Below are 17,933 nucleotides of genomic sequence, written 5' to 3'. Positions count from 1 at the left end.
CGCTTTCTGACGTCAAAATCACGTTACAAGGGGAGCAAATTATCGTACAGGGAGCGAATTCATCAGCACTCAAAAATAAATAACTTGGAGCGGAATCTCGAGGAAAAATCAAAACTGGAGATAGGAGTATAGGACCGGACGGCATAGAAATAATCTTACTCTTGCTTGAAATAACGGTTTTGCCCCCGTTGTAGATAGCTTATAGTAGGGGTGGACATGGTTCCGGTTCGAACCGAGGAACCGAACCGAACCGGCACATATGGTTCGGTTCGGTTCTATATGTATATGGTTCGGTTCCGGTTCCGAAATCGGGGAACCGGTGCAGATTCGGTTCGGTTCTAGGTTTCGGATTCCGGAACCGAAAACCGAACCGAGAACCGACCCTCACCTTAAGTTCTTAAAATCACCCCCCGCCAATTTGATAAAATCACCCCACTATCTATATAAAGTTATAAACACTCTGGACTGCCATAAAAATGGAAAATGGTACAATAAAAAAGTGCATGAGAGGCCTGATATGCGCCCACCCATGTCAGATAGTGTGATCTGAACCCTTTATTTGGTAGACCCTGTTGTGAACATGACATGATCAGAAAGTTAGTCTCACCGGATGATCCCAAACATCCAATCAATGGCTACAACCAGACAGCTGCAAAAAATAGAGTAATATCCACAATCAGGTTGTATGAATGAATTGTTAGAAATTAGGGGTGGACATGGCCTAATAAACAGGGCCATTGGTGAAGGTTGGGTAAACCCAGAACCGAACCGAACCGAACCAATTATATATGGTTCTGGTTCGGTTCGGTTCCATACATATATGGTTCGGTTCTGGTTCCAATTTCAAGGAACCGATTATATATGGTTCGGTTCTGGGTTCAGCCCAAAACCGAACCGAACCGAACCATGTCCACCCCTAGCTTATAGTATCAACCATCAAGAGACTATCTTAAGTTCTTAATCTTCTAATTTTGTGAAGAGAGTTAGTTCCTGATGAAAATAGAACTGTCCATTTAAAATAAGAGAAATTATATGATGCCCAACCGCGAGAATGTAAAGGGCAGGTTGAGACAAAACTTGCTGCCTTCGTTTTTTAACCAAGGAAAAGTAAGAAAAAAGGGCTTTCTCCTGAATTAAAAATCAAGTAAGAGATGGTTTTCTCTCTCCGCCTTTTATAGTCTTACGGTCGGACATCATATAAGTTCTCTTAACATAAATATATGAATAAGAGGGCTAAGACAGTTTAATGTGTGATTTTGTGTCATAAATCCATCGGTAGAAAGACCCACCGAGGAACGGTTGAGATTATTTGATCTGGCCCTAATGATCTCGTTCCTCAGAAGCCACAATCATCAAACCCGCCTTTCAAAACCATCATCATCCAACGACGGAGAGTAGTTTATGTGGGCCAGGGTTTCATTCCTTATTGGACGCCCTTATTTTTATTCGCCCTTTTTTTCAGTTGGGACAACCCCTACTAAACTAGTGTAGTCACTCTTTTACCCTCAAAGGGGCTGTCCCAAGTAAAACAGGGGTGAACATATCATTTTCCTTCTTTTTTTCTAATTATTATTACAGGCACTTTGAGGTGGCACTTCGGGACCTTTCCATTGTCTTCGTGTAGGCATCTAAATTTGACACGTGTCAAGCTATTACCAGCTGTTGGCACGTAGTTCTGGAATCCTCCCCACTTTAAAGAAAGTGATAAATATAAGTGCTCTTAGGCTTAGCCTTAGGTATCAAGCAAAGAATCACTTTAATTTACAATTTTTTGGTCGCTGCTATTTCTCTACTCCTTTTCTTGCATGTTTTAATCGATTACGGGGTTCTAAAGTGAAGTGCAGAGTTCAATCCGTGTTCTTTAGTCGGACGGCGATCATGGCGTTTAGAGCGACGGTAAGCAATCTCATACCGTTGATTAGTTTCTCTCTTGAATTTCAACAGCCCAAAAGCCCCTCTTCCCGTTTCATTACTTTTTATGCTCTTTTCTCTTACCTTCTCTCATTGTTGTTCTCTCACCAGTTAATTTAGGCTGCATGTATTGTTTTGAAAATGCATTATCGTGTAATAGTGCATATGGGGTCCACCTATTCGATGATCCAGACCACTCATCTGCTAGGCCACCAATATTTTCATATTCTGCATTTTTTTTTTGCTGTAGCAAATAAAAGAGGGGTGTGTCTATCAAAAGAAGGGATTGAGAATATGAGCCTTCACCTTTTTCATTCAAAACTTGAGAATTTACAGAGTTATTGGAGATCGATAGTGAACCGAACCGGAGGGAATCGATGGTTTGCAACCTCTACCGCACCAAATACCAAGTCTTTTGCAAGGGGGTCTCAAGATACTCGGAGCCCAAAGCGGAGGTCAGCTTTTCTTTTGTGAAAACTTCGATATTGACATTAAAGTGAAGGAATAATCTACTCAAAAACGATTATGAGGCAATGATAATCGTTTGATGTGCGGTGGTGATCAGGTTCATAAAAGGAGAATACGTCCCGGTCTACGTGGTATTGGGAATGATCCTAGTGGCAGTGTCACTTGGGGCCCACACAGCGAAGCAGCAGTTGAAGCACTCACCTGGAGTCCACGTCAGCAAGAAGAAGAGGGAGACTCTGCCTGAGGTGGTGGACCCGGATGACGTGGCAAAGGAGTCTGAGAACTTTGTCAAAAAGTCCTTCTTCAGGAGGGTGGCCCACGTCCAAGATTCAGACAAGTCTCCCAAAGTGTCCGACCCCACCAAGAGGTAAAAAAATAACCACGAGAATGATATCTGCACTCTCTCTTCATCTGTGGCTGATGATTTCACTCTGCTGTTGTGGTTATATGTTGCAGCCGACCAAAAGTAGTGACTTTGAAATCGGTAGGAGTGGAAGCGAACAAAGATTGATTCTTTGGTTTTGATATCTGCACTCTCTCTCTCTCAACATGTTATCAGTTATGAAGAGAAGTTGTATTCGCTCTTCCAGTTGTGAAATGTACAATTTGGTTTTGTTTGTGATATGAAAGATTGCTCTAATTGGGCTATGGTTGTAAATATGGATTTGTCTTTTATCCCAGGCTGAGTTTTCTTGTTGGGACTATTTAATGGTTTGCGAGTGAGAGTTTTACCAGAACGAAAGTATAAACTTCCATTTCCTTTTAAATCAATAGATAACAGGACTTCCGATGCGATACAAGGTCTATTAATTTTCTTAGGGAAGTTGAATTAAAGGAATTCATCTCTTATAATAACAGCATTATTCCTTTTTACGGCCTGATAGGGTCCGGACTCAGCACTGAGGAAATCCGGACTCAGCAATCCGGACTCAGCACTGAGGGGTCCGAACTCAGCATCCAATTAGCTTCTGGCACGTGGCCCTCACAAGGACCGTTGGAAGGCCAACACCTGTCTCCACTAGGTGTGACACCTGGACCAATCAGGGACCTCCACCTGCCCTCCTTAGGTATGAAACCTGGTCCATGCAGAGGCCACCACCTGGCTCAGAACTACCACCTGTCCTAGACAGGTGGCTCAGAATCACTATAAATAGCCTTCACTTGTGCTAAGGTGAGGGTCCTGAAAAACTGAGAACCAAAACTCTAAGCTTTTTGCTCTGACATTGCTCTGCACTCCTGCTCATACTGACTTGAGTGTCGAAGCGCCCGTCCGGAGTATCACTCCGGGTTGGTCCTCTGACCCTTTTCTTTCTTGTCTGTACTCTGTGCAGCGCAGGACTCAACCAGCCCCTCAGTCGTGGCTCGTTAGCCCGGACCACCCAGCCCTACCATAACCTGTTACCGATTTTAGGCCTAACAGATTTGGCGCCATCCGTGGGACCCCGCAACAAAAAGCTGTTCGAAATCTCACTCAGACAAAAATGGTAGGAAGGATTGGCGCCGAGAACACACGCCCCCATACCGGAATCAGACTCGTCATTTCACAAGACGAGACAACAGCCTCCGGGACAGGCATGTGCGTCCTGAGTCTAAGTGTTTGCAGTGCTTGCAGACTTAGACCTCAGCAGCGGTGCAGAGGTTCACTCCGTAGAACCTGTTTGAAGCGCAGACTCAGCGGTGGTGCACTCCGGCTCATCCTAGTGGCTTGGAGATCAGTTCCAGCCGAGGACGCCAGCAGTGAATATCAGTTCCAGTCGAGGACGCCAGTAGTGTGGCCCACTCCGGCTCATCCTAGTGGCTTGGAGATCAGTTCCAGTCGAGGACGCCAGTAGTGTGGCCCACTCCGGCTCATCCTAGTGGCTCGGAGATCAATTCCAGTCGAGGACGCCAGTAGTGTGGCCCACTCCGGCTCATCCTAGTGGCTTGGAGATTAGTTCCAGCCGAGGACGCCAGCAGTGAATACCACCTTCGAAGACTCTAAGTGTTTGCATACTTAGCTCTCAGCTCGGTGCTTGCAGACTTAGAAGCCCCGCAGTGGTGCACTGCGGCTCATCCTGTTGGCTTGGAAATCAGTTCCAGCCGAGGACGCCAGCAGTGAATACCACCTTCGAAGACTCTAAGTGTTTGCATACTTAGCTCACAGCTAGGTGGTTGCAGACTTAGAAGCCCAGCAGTGGCTCACTCCGGCTCATCCTGGTGGCTTGGAGATCAGTTCCAGCCGAGGACGCCAGCAGTGAAGACCACCTTGAAGCAGCGGTGGCTCACTCCGGCTCATCCTGGTGGCTTGGAGATCAGTTCCAGCCGAGGACGCCAGCAGTGAAGACCACCTTGAAGCAGCAGTGGCTCACTCCGGCTCATCCTGGTGGCTTGGAGATCAGTTCCAGCCAAGGACGCCAGCAGTGCCCACTCCGGCTCATCCCGGTGGCTTGGAGATCAGTTCCAGCCGAGGACGCCAGCAGTGGAGATCACCTCAGGCCGACCAGAAAATGAGGTCATCTCATGCCGACCAGAGAAATGAGGTCATCTCAGGCCGACCAGAGAAATGAGGTCATCTCAGGCCGACCAGAAAATGAGGTCATCTCAGGCCGACCAGAGAAATGAGGTCATCTCAGGCCGACCAGAAAATCATGGTCATCTCAGGCCGACCAGAGAAAATGAGGTCATCTCAGGCCGACCAGAAAATCTGGTCATCTGAAGAAGACAAAAGACCTGTCCGGCTGTCCGGACAGGATATGGCGCATTCGCTAGAAGACAAAAGACCTGCCCGGCCGAGCCGCCCAAAAGGCTTAGCCGGACAGGATATGACGCGTTCGCTGAAGAAGACAAAATTCTGTCCGGCCGAGCCGCCCAGAAGGGCTCGGGCCGACCAGAAAATTAGGTCATCTCAGGCCGACCAGAAAATCTGGTCATCTGAAGAAGACAAAAGTCTGCCCGGCCGAGCCGCCCAGAAGGGCTCGGGCCGACCAGAAAATGAGGTCATCTCAGGCCGACCAGAGAAATGAGGTCATCTCAGGCCGACCAGAGAAATGAGGTCATCTCAGGCCGACCAGAAAATGAGATTATCTCAGGCCGACCAGAGAAATGAGGTCATCTCAGGCCGACCAGAAAATCATGGTCATCTCAGGCCGACCAGAGAAAATGAGGTCCGGACTCAGCACTGAGGGAATCCGGACTCAGCACTCAGGGGTCCGAACTCAGCTCTGAGGGGTCCGAACTCAGCATCCAATTGGCTGCTGGCACGTGGCCCTCACAAGGACCGTTGGAAGGCCAACACCTGTCCCCACTAGGTGTGGCACCTGGACCAATCAGGGACTTCCACCTGCCCTTCTTAGGTATGAGACCTGGTCCATACAGAGCCCACCACCTGTCTTGGACAGGTGGCCCAGAATTACCACCTGTCCTAGACAGGTGGCTCGGAATCACTATAAATAGCCTTCACTTGTGCTAAGGTGAGGGTTCTAAGATCTGAAATCCAAAATCCTAAGCTCCTCAGTTCGGAATTGCTCTGCACTCCTGCTCATACTGACTTGAGTGTCGAAGCGCCCGTCCGGAGCACCACTCCGGGCTGGTCTTCTGACCCTTTGTCTTCTTGTCAGGCCCTAACAGCGCAGGACTCCATCAGCCCTTCAGGCCCAGATCAGCCCTTCAGGTCCAGATCAGCCCTTCAGGCCCAGATGAGTCCTTCAGGCCCAGATCAGCCCTTCAGGTCCAGATGAGTCCTTCAGGTCCAGATCAGCCCTTCAGATCCAGATGAGCCCTTCAGGCCCAGATCAGCCCTTCAGGTCCAGATGAGTCCTTCAGGCCCAGATCAGCCCTTCAGGTCCAGATGAGTCCTTCAGGCCCAGATCAGCCCTTCAGGCCCAGATGAGTCCTTCAGGCCCAGATCAGCCCTTCAGGCCCAGATCAGTCCTTCAGGCCCAGATCAGTCCTTCAGGCCCAGAGCAGCCCTTCAGGCCCAGATGAGTCCTTCAGGCCCAGATCAGCCCTTCAGGCCCAGATGAGTCCTTCAGGCCCAGATCAGTCCTTCAGGCCCAGATCAGTCCTTCAGGCCCAGATCAGCCCTTCAGGTCCAGATCAGTCCTTCAGGCCCAGATCAGCCCTTCAGGCCCAGATGAGTCCTTCAGGCCCAGATCAGCCCTTCAGGCCCAGATCAGCCCTTCAGGCCCAGATGAGTCCTTCAGGCCCAGATCAGCCCTTCAGGTCCAGATGAGTCCTTCAGGTCCAGATCAGCCCTTCAGATCCAGATGAGCCCTTCAGGCCCAGATCAGTCCTTCAGGCCCAGATCAGCCCTTCAGGTCCAGATGAGTCCTTCAGGCCCAGATCAGCCCTTCAGGTCCAGATGAGTCCTTCAGGCCCAGATCAGCCCTTCAGGCCCAGATCAATCCTTCAGGCCCAGATCAGCCCTTCAGGCCCAGATGAGTCCTTCAGGCCCAGATCAGCCCTTCAGGCCCAGATCACTCCTTCAGGCCCAGATCACTCCTTCAGGCCCAGATCAGCCCTTCAGGTCCAGATGAGTCCTTCAGGCCCAGATCAGCCCTTCAGGCCCAGATCAGTCCTTCAGGCCCAGATCAGTCCTTCAGGCCCAGATCAGCCCTTCAGGCCCAGATGAGTCCTTCAGGCCCAGATCAGCCCTTCAGGCCCAGATCAGCCCTTCAGGCCCAGATCAGCCCTTCAGGTCCAGATGAGTCCTTCAGGTCCAGATCAGCCCTTCAGATCCAGATGAGTCCTTCAGGCCCAGATGAGCCCTTCAGGTCCAGATCAGCCCTTCAGGCACAGATCAGTCCTTCAGGCCCAGATGAGCCCTTCAGGCCCAGATCAGCCCTTCAGGTCCAGATCAGTCCTTCAGGCCCAGATCAGCCGTCCTTCGGCCCAGATCAGTCCTTAAGGTCCAGATCAGCCCTTAAGGTCCAGATCAGCCTTTTCGGCCCTACCATAACCTGTTACCAATTTTAGACCTAACAGATTTGGCGCCATCCGTGGGACCTCGCAACAAAAAGCTGTTCGAAATCTCACTCAGACAAAAATGGTAGGACGGATTGGCGCGGAGAACACACGCCCCCGGACCGGAATCAGACTCGTCATTTCACAAGACGAGACAACAGCCTCCGGGACAGGCATGTGCGTCCTGAGTCTAAGTGTTTGCAGTGCTTGCAGACTTAGACCTCAGCAGCGGTGCAGAGGTTCACTCCGTAGAACCTGTTTGAAGCGCAGACTCAGCGGTGGTGCACTCCGGCTCATCCTAGTGGCTTGGAGATCAGTTCCAGCCGAGGACGCCAGCAGTGAATATCAGTTCCAGTCGAGGACGCCAGTAGTGTGGCCCACTCCGGCTCATCCTAGTGGCTTGGAGATCAGTTCCAGTCGAGGACGCCAGTAGTGTGGCCCACTCCGGCTCATCCTAGTGGCTTGGAGATCAGTTCCAGCCGGGGACGCCAGCAGTGGAAACCACCTTCAAAGACTCTAAGTGTTTGCATACTTAGCTCTCAGCTCGGTGCTTGCAGACTTAGAAGCCCTGTAGTGGTGCACTCCGGCTCATCCTGTTTGGTGTGGAGATCAGTTCCAGTCGAGGACGCCAGTAGTGTGGCCCACTCCGGCTCATCCTAGTGGCTTGGAGATCAGTTCCAGCCGAGGACGCCAGCAGTGGAAACCACCTTCAAAGACTCTAAGTGTTTGCATACTTAGCTCTCAGCTCGGTGCTTGCAGACTTAGAAGCCCCGCAGTGGTGCACTCCGGCTCATCCTAGTGGCTTGGAGATCAGTTCCAGCCAGGACGCCCGCAGTGGAAACCACCTTCAAATATTTCCTAAGTGTTTGAGTACCAAGCTTCCAGCTCGGTTCTCGCAGACTTAGGACGACGAGCAGCAGTGGTGCACTCCGGCTCATCCTAGTGGCTTGGAGATCAGTTCCAGCCAGGACGCCCGCAGTGGAAACCACCTCCAAATATTTCCAGCTCGGTCTTCGATGCAGCACAGAAATGATGCGTACAAAAAATAAGAATGCTGTACAGACAGTTGAACAAAAATGTATTTGTATTCAGTATTCGTATTACAAAATTGCTCTCTTCGCCGAGCTGGCTTACAAAGAATAGGCGTTACAAACTGTGCAAACAAAAAACGTATCACCAAAAAAGAAAGAAGGCTGCTGCTCAGGCCTCCTCGTCTGCCACCACCTCGGTGACGACCTCTGCGGGAGTGAGGGCTGCAAGCTCGCCACCCTCCGCCGAGGAGACGGCGGCCACAGTCACCTCCGCATCTACCTCAATAGGCCGGGAGGAGTCCGGTTCGTCTTCCTCCTCATCTTCCTCATCCTCTGGAGGTGCATACGGGACGGTTAGCCCGTCCAAGGAGATGTCGGGGTGAAGCTTCTTCACCTGCTCGGAGCAGAGAAGGAAACCCGCCCTGTAGGCCTGGAGGCCTAAGTCGAAGTGCTGGGCCTCCTTCCTCTCCTCAGTTTCCTTCACGGCCTTCTCCACGGCCGCCTTCTCCTTCCTTCCGGCCCTCTCGGCCGAACTTAGGAGATCCTGCACGGCCTGGTTTTTGACCCTCTGCAGTTCGTCCTGTAAGCTGTTGAGTTCGACCTCTTTGATCTGGACGGCTTCATTGAGCTCGCCGTTCTCCTTCTGGAGCTGGGCCTTTTCGGACTCGATCCTTGTGATCGTCTCGGAGAAGAGATATCGCTTCTTGGCCATATCCCTTGAGTAGACCTGGAGTTGATAGAGGGCGGAGCTGATTGCCGCTTCGCAGGTCTCCGGCACCTCTTTTTCGACTGCTAACCGGTCGCGTGGGAGGACGCCCTTGTACATCAACTCTGTGGCCACCCGGGTATCCCCCAGGCCGGTGTCCGTTTTCTGCACGGCCCAGTTCGGGCGGAAGACGTTGTCGCCTCCAACCGATGCAGTAGCCGGCATACCCAGTACTGCCCCGCCGTGCTTTGACCCTGTCGCCGCTCCGGACTTGGAGCTCTGACCCGTGGTGTCTGCCCGGCTCGATAGGGCAAGCTTATGCGTCGCCCGGCTGCTTTTCAGAGGCTTAGCCAGCGCGACCATCGGCGGAGTCGACTCCGGCACCTTCCTCTTCTTGCCCTTTGTTTGGGGCTGCTCCTGCGCTGGGGACGCGCCCGAGGACTGCTTGATTCTGTCCAGAAGGGACATCTGCTTCACCATTTCTGCAAAAGAGAACGGAGCGCAGTCAGAAATATGAAAGTTGAAAAACACTTCAGAAAAATAAATGTTATCCTATAGTATCTACGTACGTGCCGGCGTCGCACGACTGACCCCGAGTGCGACCAGCTCGGCCTCTTCTTCGAACTCTGAGCAGTGTACTGGACCTCGCTTGAGCTCTTCTTTGATCAGAGCGAAGGTCATATGGTCATAGTCCTCGAGGGCTGGTTTCTTACTAAGGCGGCGAGTGTCCAGCGTTCTCCATTGTAATGAGAACGGCCACTGCGAGCCCGGCGCGGTGTCCTTTACATAGAAGAACCTGTTCTTCCATGTGTGAATGGAAGAAGGTATCCCAGTGATCATTTTCATTTCAGGCCTCTGGCTAATGTAGATCCAGCCGCCGTCCTTATGCCTCTTCAGGTGCGCACACATCCTGAAGACGGGCACGGTGGGGTTCCTACGGAGCCGGACTTCAAGAAGGTACAAGAAGCCGATCAGTGTTCTCCAAGAGTTCGGGACGACCTGTGTAACTGCCAGCCCGTAATAATTCAGTGCGTCCGCAAAGAAGGGGTGGAAGGGGAGCCTAAGCCCGGCCCGAAAGGCCTCCTCATATACGCAGAGGTCTGCGCTATCGTTGCTGGCCCGATCCCCTTCGACAGCCGCCCTCAGAATGTACCGGCTAGGAATACAGTATTTGTCCCTGACGATCTGAAGCCTGTTCGGCCACAGATGGTTCACCTCGTATAGGGCCCCGATGTTATACTGCGGGTTGGCTTCCATCTGTGCCTCCGCTAGCACCTCGACTGGCATACGCGACGATTGAGGAACTGCCGCTTCGACGTCCTCATCATCGTCGCTGGTTTCTACCCGGTCCGGTCCGTCCCCACAGGCCGGGATTGTGTCTAAGTCCACACTCATTTCCTCACCGCTCTCCTCGTCTATTATGATCACTAGCTCTTCGCCCTCAACACCGGCCTCCACTATAGGTGAGGCCGGAACCGCCCTCTCCGACGCCTCGGACCCCGATGCGGTACTGGTCGAACCGGACTCCTTTGAACTGGAGTCCGTCTCCGAACTAGTGCTAGACATAAAAAAGGAAGAAAAGAAAAGCTAAAAGCTAAAAAAGATTACCGAACTGAAGTGTTGGACGAGGACCTCCGGGCTCACTGATCCGAAGCGGGCAGAAAACTTGAGTAGCCGAACAGAAGAGGAGGAGAGTAAAAGATGAAAAGTAAGAAATGAAGAGTAAACTTCTGTATTTATAGAGAAGCTGGGAAGAGCGGGAAAAATCCCGCCCATTTCCGCCAGCCGGAGTGCGCCACGTCGCCTTCCGCATTAAATGCGCCGCTCGCATTAAATGCGCCGCCTGCATTAAATACAAGGCACAGGTCCCAAAGCGCTAGAGGACAAAAGACCTGTCCGGCTGTCCGGACAGGATATGGCGCATTTAGAAGACAAAGACCTGTCCGGCTGTCCGGACAGGATATGGCGCATTCGCTAGACGACAAAAGCGCTAGGCGACAAGAGACCTGTCCGGCTGTCCGGACAGGATAATTCAACAGACAAAGACCTGTCCGGCTGTCCGGACAGGATATGGCGCATTCGCTAGACGACAAAAGCGCTAGGCGACAAAAGACCTGTCCGGCAGTCCGGACAGGATAATTCAAAAGACAAAGACCTGTCCGGCTGTCCGGACAGGATATGACGCGTTCGCTAGACGACAAAAGCGCTAGGCGACAAAAGACCTGTCCGGCTGTCCGGACAGGATAATTCAAAAGACCTGTCCGGCTGTCCGGACAGGATATGGCGCGTTCACTAGGCGACAAAAGCGCTAGGCGACAAAAGACCTGTCCGGCTGTCCGGACAGGATAATTCAAAAGACAAAGACCTGTCCGGCTGTCCGGACAGGATATGGCGCGTTCGCTAGACGACAAAAGCGCTAGGCGACAAAAGCTTTCCCAGCAAAAACCTGCCCGGCTGGCCGTCCACAGCCTTAGCCGAACAGGACCACGTAACCTCCTGAACCAAGGACGTCCAGGAAGCCTGGCCGCCCAGACCTCTGGTCAAAAATTTAGCCGTGCTGGATAGCCGAATGCCTTCTGCCCGGCCGTGCTCCTGCAGGCCAAACGCCAAGGCCAGGCCAGGGCGCCTATAGTCTCCTGTCCGGCCACTATTTCTCCTAGCTGAGTCTGAGCCCGGCCTCAGCTGCCTGGATGTCTTAAGGCCGGCCCGGCGCTGTCTTTACCTTCTCTTTGCTTCTTCTAGCCACTTTCATGGCTTGAAGAACCAGGGGGCAACTGATAGGGTCCGGACTCAGCACTGAGGAAATCCGGACTCAGCACTGAGGGGTCCGAACTCAGCTCTGAGGGGTCCGAACTCAGCATCCAATTGGCTGCTGGCACGTGGCCCTCACAAGGACCGTTGGAAGGCCAACACCTGTCCCCACTAGGTGTGGCACCTGGACCAATCAGGGACTTCCACCTGCCCTTCTTAGGTATGAGACCTGGTCCATACAGAGCCCACCACCTGTCTTGGACAGGTGGCTCAGAATTACCACCTGTCCTAGACAGGTGGCTCGGAATCACTATAAATAGCCTTCACTTGTGCTAAGGTGAGGGTTCTAAGATCTGAAATCCAAAATCCTAAGCTCCTCAGTTCGGAATTGCTCTGCACTCCTGCTCATACTGACTTGAGTGTCGAAGCGCCCGTCCGGAGCACCACTCCGGGCTGGTCTTCTGACCCTTTGTCTTCTTGTCAGGCCCTAACAGCGCAGGACTCCATCAGCCCTTCAGGCCCAGATCAGCCCTTCAGGTCCAGATCAGCCCTTCAGGCCCAGATGAGTCCTTCAGGCCCAGATCAGCCCTTCAGGTCCAGATGAGTCCTTCAGGTCCAGATCAGCCCTTCAGATCCAGATGAGCCCTTCAGGCCCAGATCAGTCCTTCAGGCCCAGATCAGCCCTTCAGGTCCAGATGAGTCCTTCAGGCCCAGATCAGCCCTTCAGGTCCAGATGAGTCCTTCAGGCCCAGATCAGCCCTTCAGGCCCAGATGAGTCCTTCAGGCCCAGATCAGCCCTTCAGGCCCAGATCAGTCCTTCAGGCCCAGATCAGCCCTTCAGGCCCAGATGAGTCCTTCAGGCCCAGATCAGCCCTTCAGGCCCAGATCAGCCCTTCAGGCCCAGATGAGTCCTTCAGGCCCAGATCAGTCCTTCAGGCCCAGATCAGTCCTTCAGGCCCAGATCAGCCCTTCAGGTCCAGATCAGTCCTTCAGGCCCAGATCAGCCCTTCAGGCCCAGATGAGTCCTTCAGGCCCAGATCAGCCCTTCAGGCCCAGATCAGCCCTTCAGGCCCAGATGAGTCCTTCAGGCCCAGATCAGCCCTTCAGGTCCAGATGAGCCCTTCAGGCCCAGATCAGTCCTTCAGGCCCAGATCAGCCCTTCAGGTCCAGATGAGTCCTTCAGGCCCAGATCAGCCCTTCAGGCCCAGATCAGTCCTTCAGGCCCAGATCAGCCCTTCAGGCCCAGATCAGTCCTTCAGGCCCAGATCAGTCCTTCAGGCCCAGATCAGTCCTTCAGGCCCAGATCAACCCTTCAGGCCCAGATCAGTCCTTCAGGCCCAGATCAGCCCTTCAGGCCCAGATCAGTCCTTCAGGCCCAGATCACTCCTTCAGGCCCAGATCAGTCCTTCAGGCCCAGATCAGCCCTTCAGGTCCAGATGAGTCCTTCAGGCCCAGATCAGCCCTTCAGGCCCAGATCAGTCCTTCAGGCCCAGATCAGTCCTTCAGGCCCAGATCAGCCCTTCAGGCTCAGATGAGTCCTTCAGGCCCAGATCAGCCCTTCAGGCCCAGATCAGCCCTTCAGGCCCAGATGAGTCCTTCAGGCCCAGATCAGCCCTTCAGGTCCAGATGAGTCCTTCAGGTCCAGATCAGCCCTTCAGATCCAGATGAGTCCTTCAGGCCCAGATGAGCCCTTCAGGTCCAGATCAGCCCTTCAGGCACAGATCAGTCCTTCAGGCCCAGATGAGCCATTCAGGCCCAGATCAGCCCTTCAGGTCCAGATCAGTCCTTCAGGCCCAGATCAGCCGTCCTTCGGCCCAGATCAGTCCTTAAGGTCCAGATCAGCCCTTAAGGTCCAGATCAGCCTTTCCGGCCCTACCATAACCTGTTACCAATTTTAGACCTAACACGGCCTTAATTTTTATCTGATAGATGTGCAAGATTTCCACATTTCTATAACTAAGAACCTTTTTAATTTACAACTTTCATAGCTGTTTTGAGAGGTGTGAACAGGGGTGGCAACGGGTTGGTTTCAGTTCGGTTTCAACTCGGTTTCGGTTCACTTTGGCCAATTTTGCACATTTCTAACTTTTAAGCAATAGAATCCTTTACGTTTGGTTGCCGGAATTTTTTTGATTCTTGGGACTCTTGTGGAATTTCCACAAAAAACCCACGTTTGGTTTATGGGCCCAAAATAACCCTGCACGAAACCCCATGAAGGAAAAAAAACACTCCTAAGAACCAAAATAACCCCAGGAACCAAAAACAAGCTTACAGAAGAATTTATTTATTCCCAACAGTTCAAGCAACCAAACAAAGCATTTTTTTTTCCCACCATAGTCCCATCAACCAAACATGGGATTTTTATTTTACCCGGATACTTCCAGGGAGTTCCCCCCCCCCCCACCAATCTCCCAGGAAGTTTTTTGTTCCACAAAAATCCCAAGAACCAAAAAAATTCCTGCATACTACCTTATTTTTCAAAAAGTATTGTACGGACTGCACTATAGGAAAGCACTATAGGATGATCCAAACCGTCCATATGATGGGCCATAACGTAAATAGGTTGAGACCAAAAAATCATTTCCATAGGATGATCCCAACCCTCCGATCTATATATTATGGAAACCTATATAGATCGAAGGTCTAGGATCATCATATGGAAATGATTTTTTGGGCACAACCTATTTACGTTATGGCCCATCATATGGACGGTTTGGATCATCCTATAGTATGGTCCGTAGAGCACTTTTTGAAAAATAAGGTACTATAAGGGCTTAAACCATATAAAATCTCCTTTAAGCAATCCTTTAATAATTACATGCCGGATGTCTCCCGCCCTCGCACCCACTAAATGTATAGTAAATTTTTTTTAACCAATAATCTTTTCATGGAAAATTCATTCTTTAAACGTCAGTAAAACTTTTAAAGAATAATCTTTTTTGAGAAAAGAATGTTTTTCCTTCTTCCATAGGTGATATTTTTTCAAAATTGTTTGTTTAAAATATCAGTATATATATTTTTAGAATGTATCGTTCCAGTTGAAAAATTATCTTATGGTCTCTTAATTTGAGTAGTTGAAAGAGATGCCGTTCTTAGATAAAATTGAGAGTGGACACAAAACACGAACCTCATAGGGTGTTGAAGAGAGTTTTTTCTTCTTCTTTGAATATAATCTCTTCCTAATCTCTTCGATTATTTTCAAGGCGAGAAAAGGGAAAGGGTTATGGTTGTAAATGTGTTGGGTTTAGTTTCTTGTAATCTTTATATTTTCTCATGCAATGAGAAATCAATTCTCACTTGTATTCAGGTTTAATATATTTTATAATCTTTATAATTTTCTCATATAATGGGAAATTGGTTCTGACCTGAGCGGTGTATATGTCGCGTGCATGTGTGTTTCTTGTTATTGTTACTTTGCTTGGGTGCTAGCATTCCCCAAAGCACCTTCCTCGACATATTATGTGCACAGATGTGCCAAAATTAGCCACGGTTCAATGAGTTTGACCAATTTTGACCCGAAACACCAAACAAATCGTGCATTCACTCAGATTTCAGGTTCATCGGCCGCTAGTTTGGTCACTTGTCCAAATTAGGTGATTCCAAAGGTCAAGGTTCCCCTCCTATGGGTTCTCTTTGGAGTAATGTCACCCGGACAATCCTTTACCAAATGGAGTGAATATGCCGGTGGCAACGGTTGTTTCTAGTTGGCTACTAAAGCATGAGCAATGTGAGACCAAAATGAGAAAAGAGAGCAATACAAATGAATTGCATTAAATAAGTGCAAACAAGATGCCAGTATATCCTGGGCACCGATGGTGGTTGAAGTTTACAACTATGCTACGCTATGCTAAACTAGGTTGGTGAAGGTTACAAGTAAATAAAAAGGTACAGTGAACGATAGAGTAAAAGATAAAGTAAAGACAATGTGTTTAGTGAGGGCCTTGAACCTAGGGGTGCAACTCGGGTGAGCTCAACTCGAACCCGACGGATTCAACCGGGAAAAAAGTCGGGTTGGGCTGAGTTTGTGTTGGGTTTGGGTTGAGGGCTTGGGCAACCCGATCTGAGCGAACCTGACATTTTTAATAATTTTTTTAATTTTTTAAGCTTAAAATCTTAGGTTGGGTCAGATTGAACTCGGGTCGGGTCAGGTTCGGGTTGGCAAAAAGGGTTCCTTGGGTCGGGCCGGGTTGAACCTTGTCGGGTTGCAACTCGGGTCGGGTCGGGTTTGGGTTGGCCTCAACCTGACGCAACCCGACCCGAGTTGCACCCCTACTTGAACCTCACAGGCTCGAGTATTTATAGCAACTCTTGGGAGTTGTAATGTCTTTTGATGTCTTCCATAATGCATTTCCATTAGGCCACGTTTGGATACCGACAAGATTTGGATTTGGATTTCTCACATTTGCAATTGAGATTTGGAACTGGATAAGATCCTTAGATTTGCAAATCAGCTATAGCAATGAAAAATAATCCTATTTGCAAATCTGATTTGCAAGACATTATTTGGAAATCAATAAAATTTCTTGATATGAGAACCGCACGATAAATTCATCCGGACCCAATAAAAATGACTTGGCAAGATCTTCATCCTTCATTCCAAGTGTCCCACGTGCAGGAGTGCATCTGAGGCTGTCTAAGTCTGGTGTCCCTTACCCCGCGTCCTACTAACTAGGGGTGCAACTCGGGTGGATTGGAACCCGACGGATTCAACCCGGAAAAAAGTCGGGTCGGGTCAGGTTGAGTTCGTGTCGGGTTCGGGTTGAGGGCTTGGGCAACCCGATCTGAGTGAACCCGACATTTTTAATAATTTATTTTTATTTTTTAAGCTTAAAATCTTAGGTTGGGTCAGGTTGAACTCGAGTCGGGTCAGGTTCGGGTTGACAAAAAGGGTTCCTTGGGTCGGGTAGGGTTGAACCTCGTCGGGTTGCAACTCGGGTCGGGTCGGGTTCGGGTTGAGCAAATGGTTGCTCGGGTCGGGTTTGGGTTGGCCTCAACCTTGCCCAACCCGACCCGAGTTGCACCCCTACTTGAACCTCACAGGCTCGAGTATATATAGCAACTCTTGGGGAGTTGTTGTAATGTCTTTTTTTTTTTAAAAGAGCAACAGAATATATATATATATATATATATATATATATATATATATATATAAACAGAACCGAGGTGGTCCTGAAGGAACAAAGATAATACAAAGATAGCAGTACAATAATTAAAGGAGGTAGATAGTCAAAGCACTCAAACGCGGCCCGAAAGACTCCTTTCTTGGCAAGGGTGTCTGCTTCCGCATTGGCTGATCTCCTGACATGGCGAAAAACTATTGAGGAGCCCTTAGCTCTGTCCTCTATTTCCTCTAAGAGAGGCAAAAATCGCCAAGGGGGAGAAGCGTTACCCGAAAGCCAGCGAATAACATTTAAGGAATCCCCTTCGACGATAATTTTGTCGCACTCTAGACGAGGCATCGAGAGAAGCCCACTATGAACGGCTCGGACCTCTGCCTCGTTTGAGTCTGCCACTCCGATAGGCCCCGAGTAGGCAGTTGTAATGTCTTTTGATGTCTTTCATAATGCATTTCCATCAGACCACGTTTGGATACCCACAAGATTTGGATTTGGATTTCTCACATTTGCAATTGAGATTTGGAACCGGATAAGATCCTTAGATTTGCAAATTAGCTACAGCAATGAAAAATAATCCTATTTGCAAATCTGTTCTGCAAGATATTATTTGGAAATCAATATTTGTGGCAATTACCTTCACCCTCGTTGCTCATTGACCTTGTTGCTGCAACAACAAGACGTTCCTCCCTCCATTCCTCTCTCTCAACACGAGCTTGATGATTGATGTATTTTATATCCAAAAATCAATTCCAAATCCAAATCCAAATACAAAAACATGAGGCATCCAAAAGCGGCCTCACCTTATGCTGCATGCATTGACTTGGGGAACATGGTGTCTTAGGATGCTGCCCACCCTCCCTTGTTAATGTGTCGGGCTCCATTTAGAAGCTCCTTCTACTCTGTCTTTGCTGTCTAAATGTTCATGTCTCTTCATGTCACACTTAACTTGATCCCTGGATCGTCCGTAAACGTGGCACAATCATGGTCGTTGAATCGCCAAAGATTGTC

General features: G+C 50.0%; 1 protein-coding gene across 2 annotated transcripts; it reads left to right on the top strand.

Annotated features, from left to right (window-relative positions):
• Positions 1 to 1,737: 1,737 nt before the first annotated feature.
• On the top strand, positions 1,738 to 3,083 carry LOC143890795 (uncharacterized). 2 transcript variants are annotated; one of them, XM_077395477.1, is made up of 4 exons: positions 1,738 to 1,896; positions 2,248 to 2,366; positions 2,477 to 2,746; positions 2,836 to 3,083. In XM_077395477.1, the coding sequence occupies exons 1-4, from the start codon at positions 1,879 to 1,881 to the stop codon at positions 2,888 to 2,890; spliced, it is 462 nt and encodes a 153-aa protein (XP_077251592.1). In that variant the 5' UTR covers positions 1,738 to 1,878; the 3' UTR covers positions 2,891 to 3,083. The 2 variants fall into 2 exon arrangements, with proteins under 2 accessions (XP_077251592.1, XP_077251590.1); XM_077395475.1 differs by having other exon boundaries at positions 2,162 to 2,366.
• Positions 3,084 to 17,933: the final 14,850 nt, after the last annotated feature.

This window comes from Tasmannia lanceolata, unplaced genomic scaffold (assembly GCF_043159265.1).
Source record: "Tasmannia lanceolata isolate RefF3 unplaced genomic scaffold, GAP_Taslan_0.1 ptg000013l, whole genome shotgun sequence".
Lineage (NCBI taxonomy): Eukaryota > Viridiplantae > Streptophyta > Magnoliopsida > Canellales > Winteraceae > Tasmannia > Tasmannia lanceolata.
The sequence above is the reverse complement of the archived record's forward strand: the minus strand, read 5'-3'. Positions and strand labels throughout refer to the sequence as shown.

Coding starts and splice junctions, on each gene's coding strand:
- LOC143890795 (XM_077395475.1), top strand. CDS start 2,206: ATGAGCCTTCACCTTTTTCATTCAAAACTTGAGAATTTACAGAGTTAT. Junction 2,367..2,476: donor ACTCGGAGCCCAAAGCGGAG/GTCAGCTTTTCT, acceptor GGTGGTGATCAG/GTTCATAAAAGGAGAATACG. Junction 2,747..2,835: donor GTGTCCGACCCCACCAAGAG/GTAAAAAAATAA, acceptor TATATGTTGCAG/CCGACCAAAAGTAGTGACTT.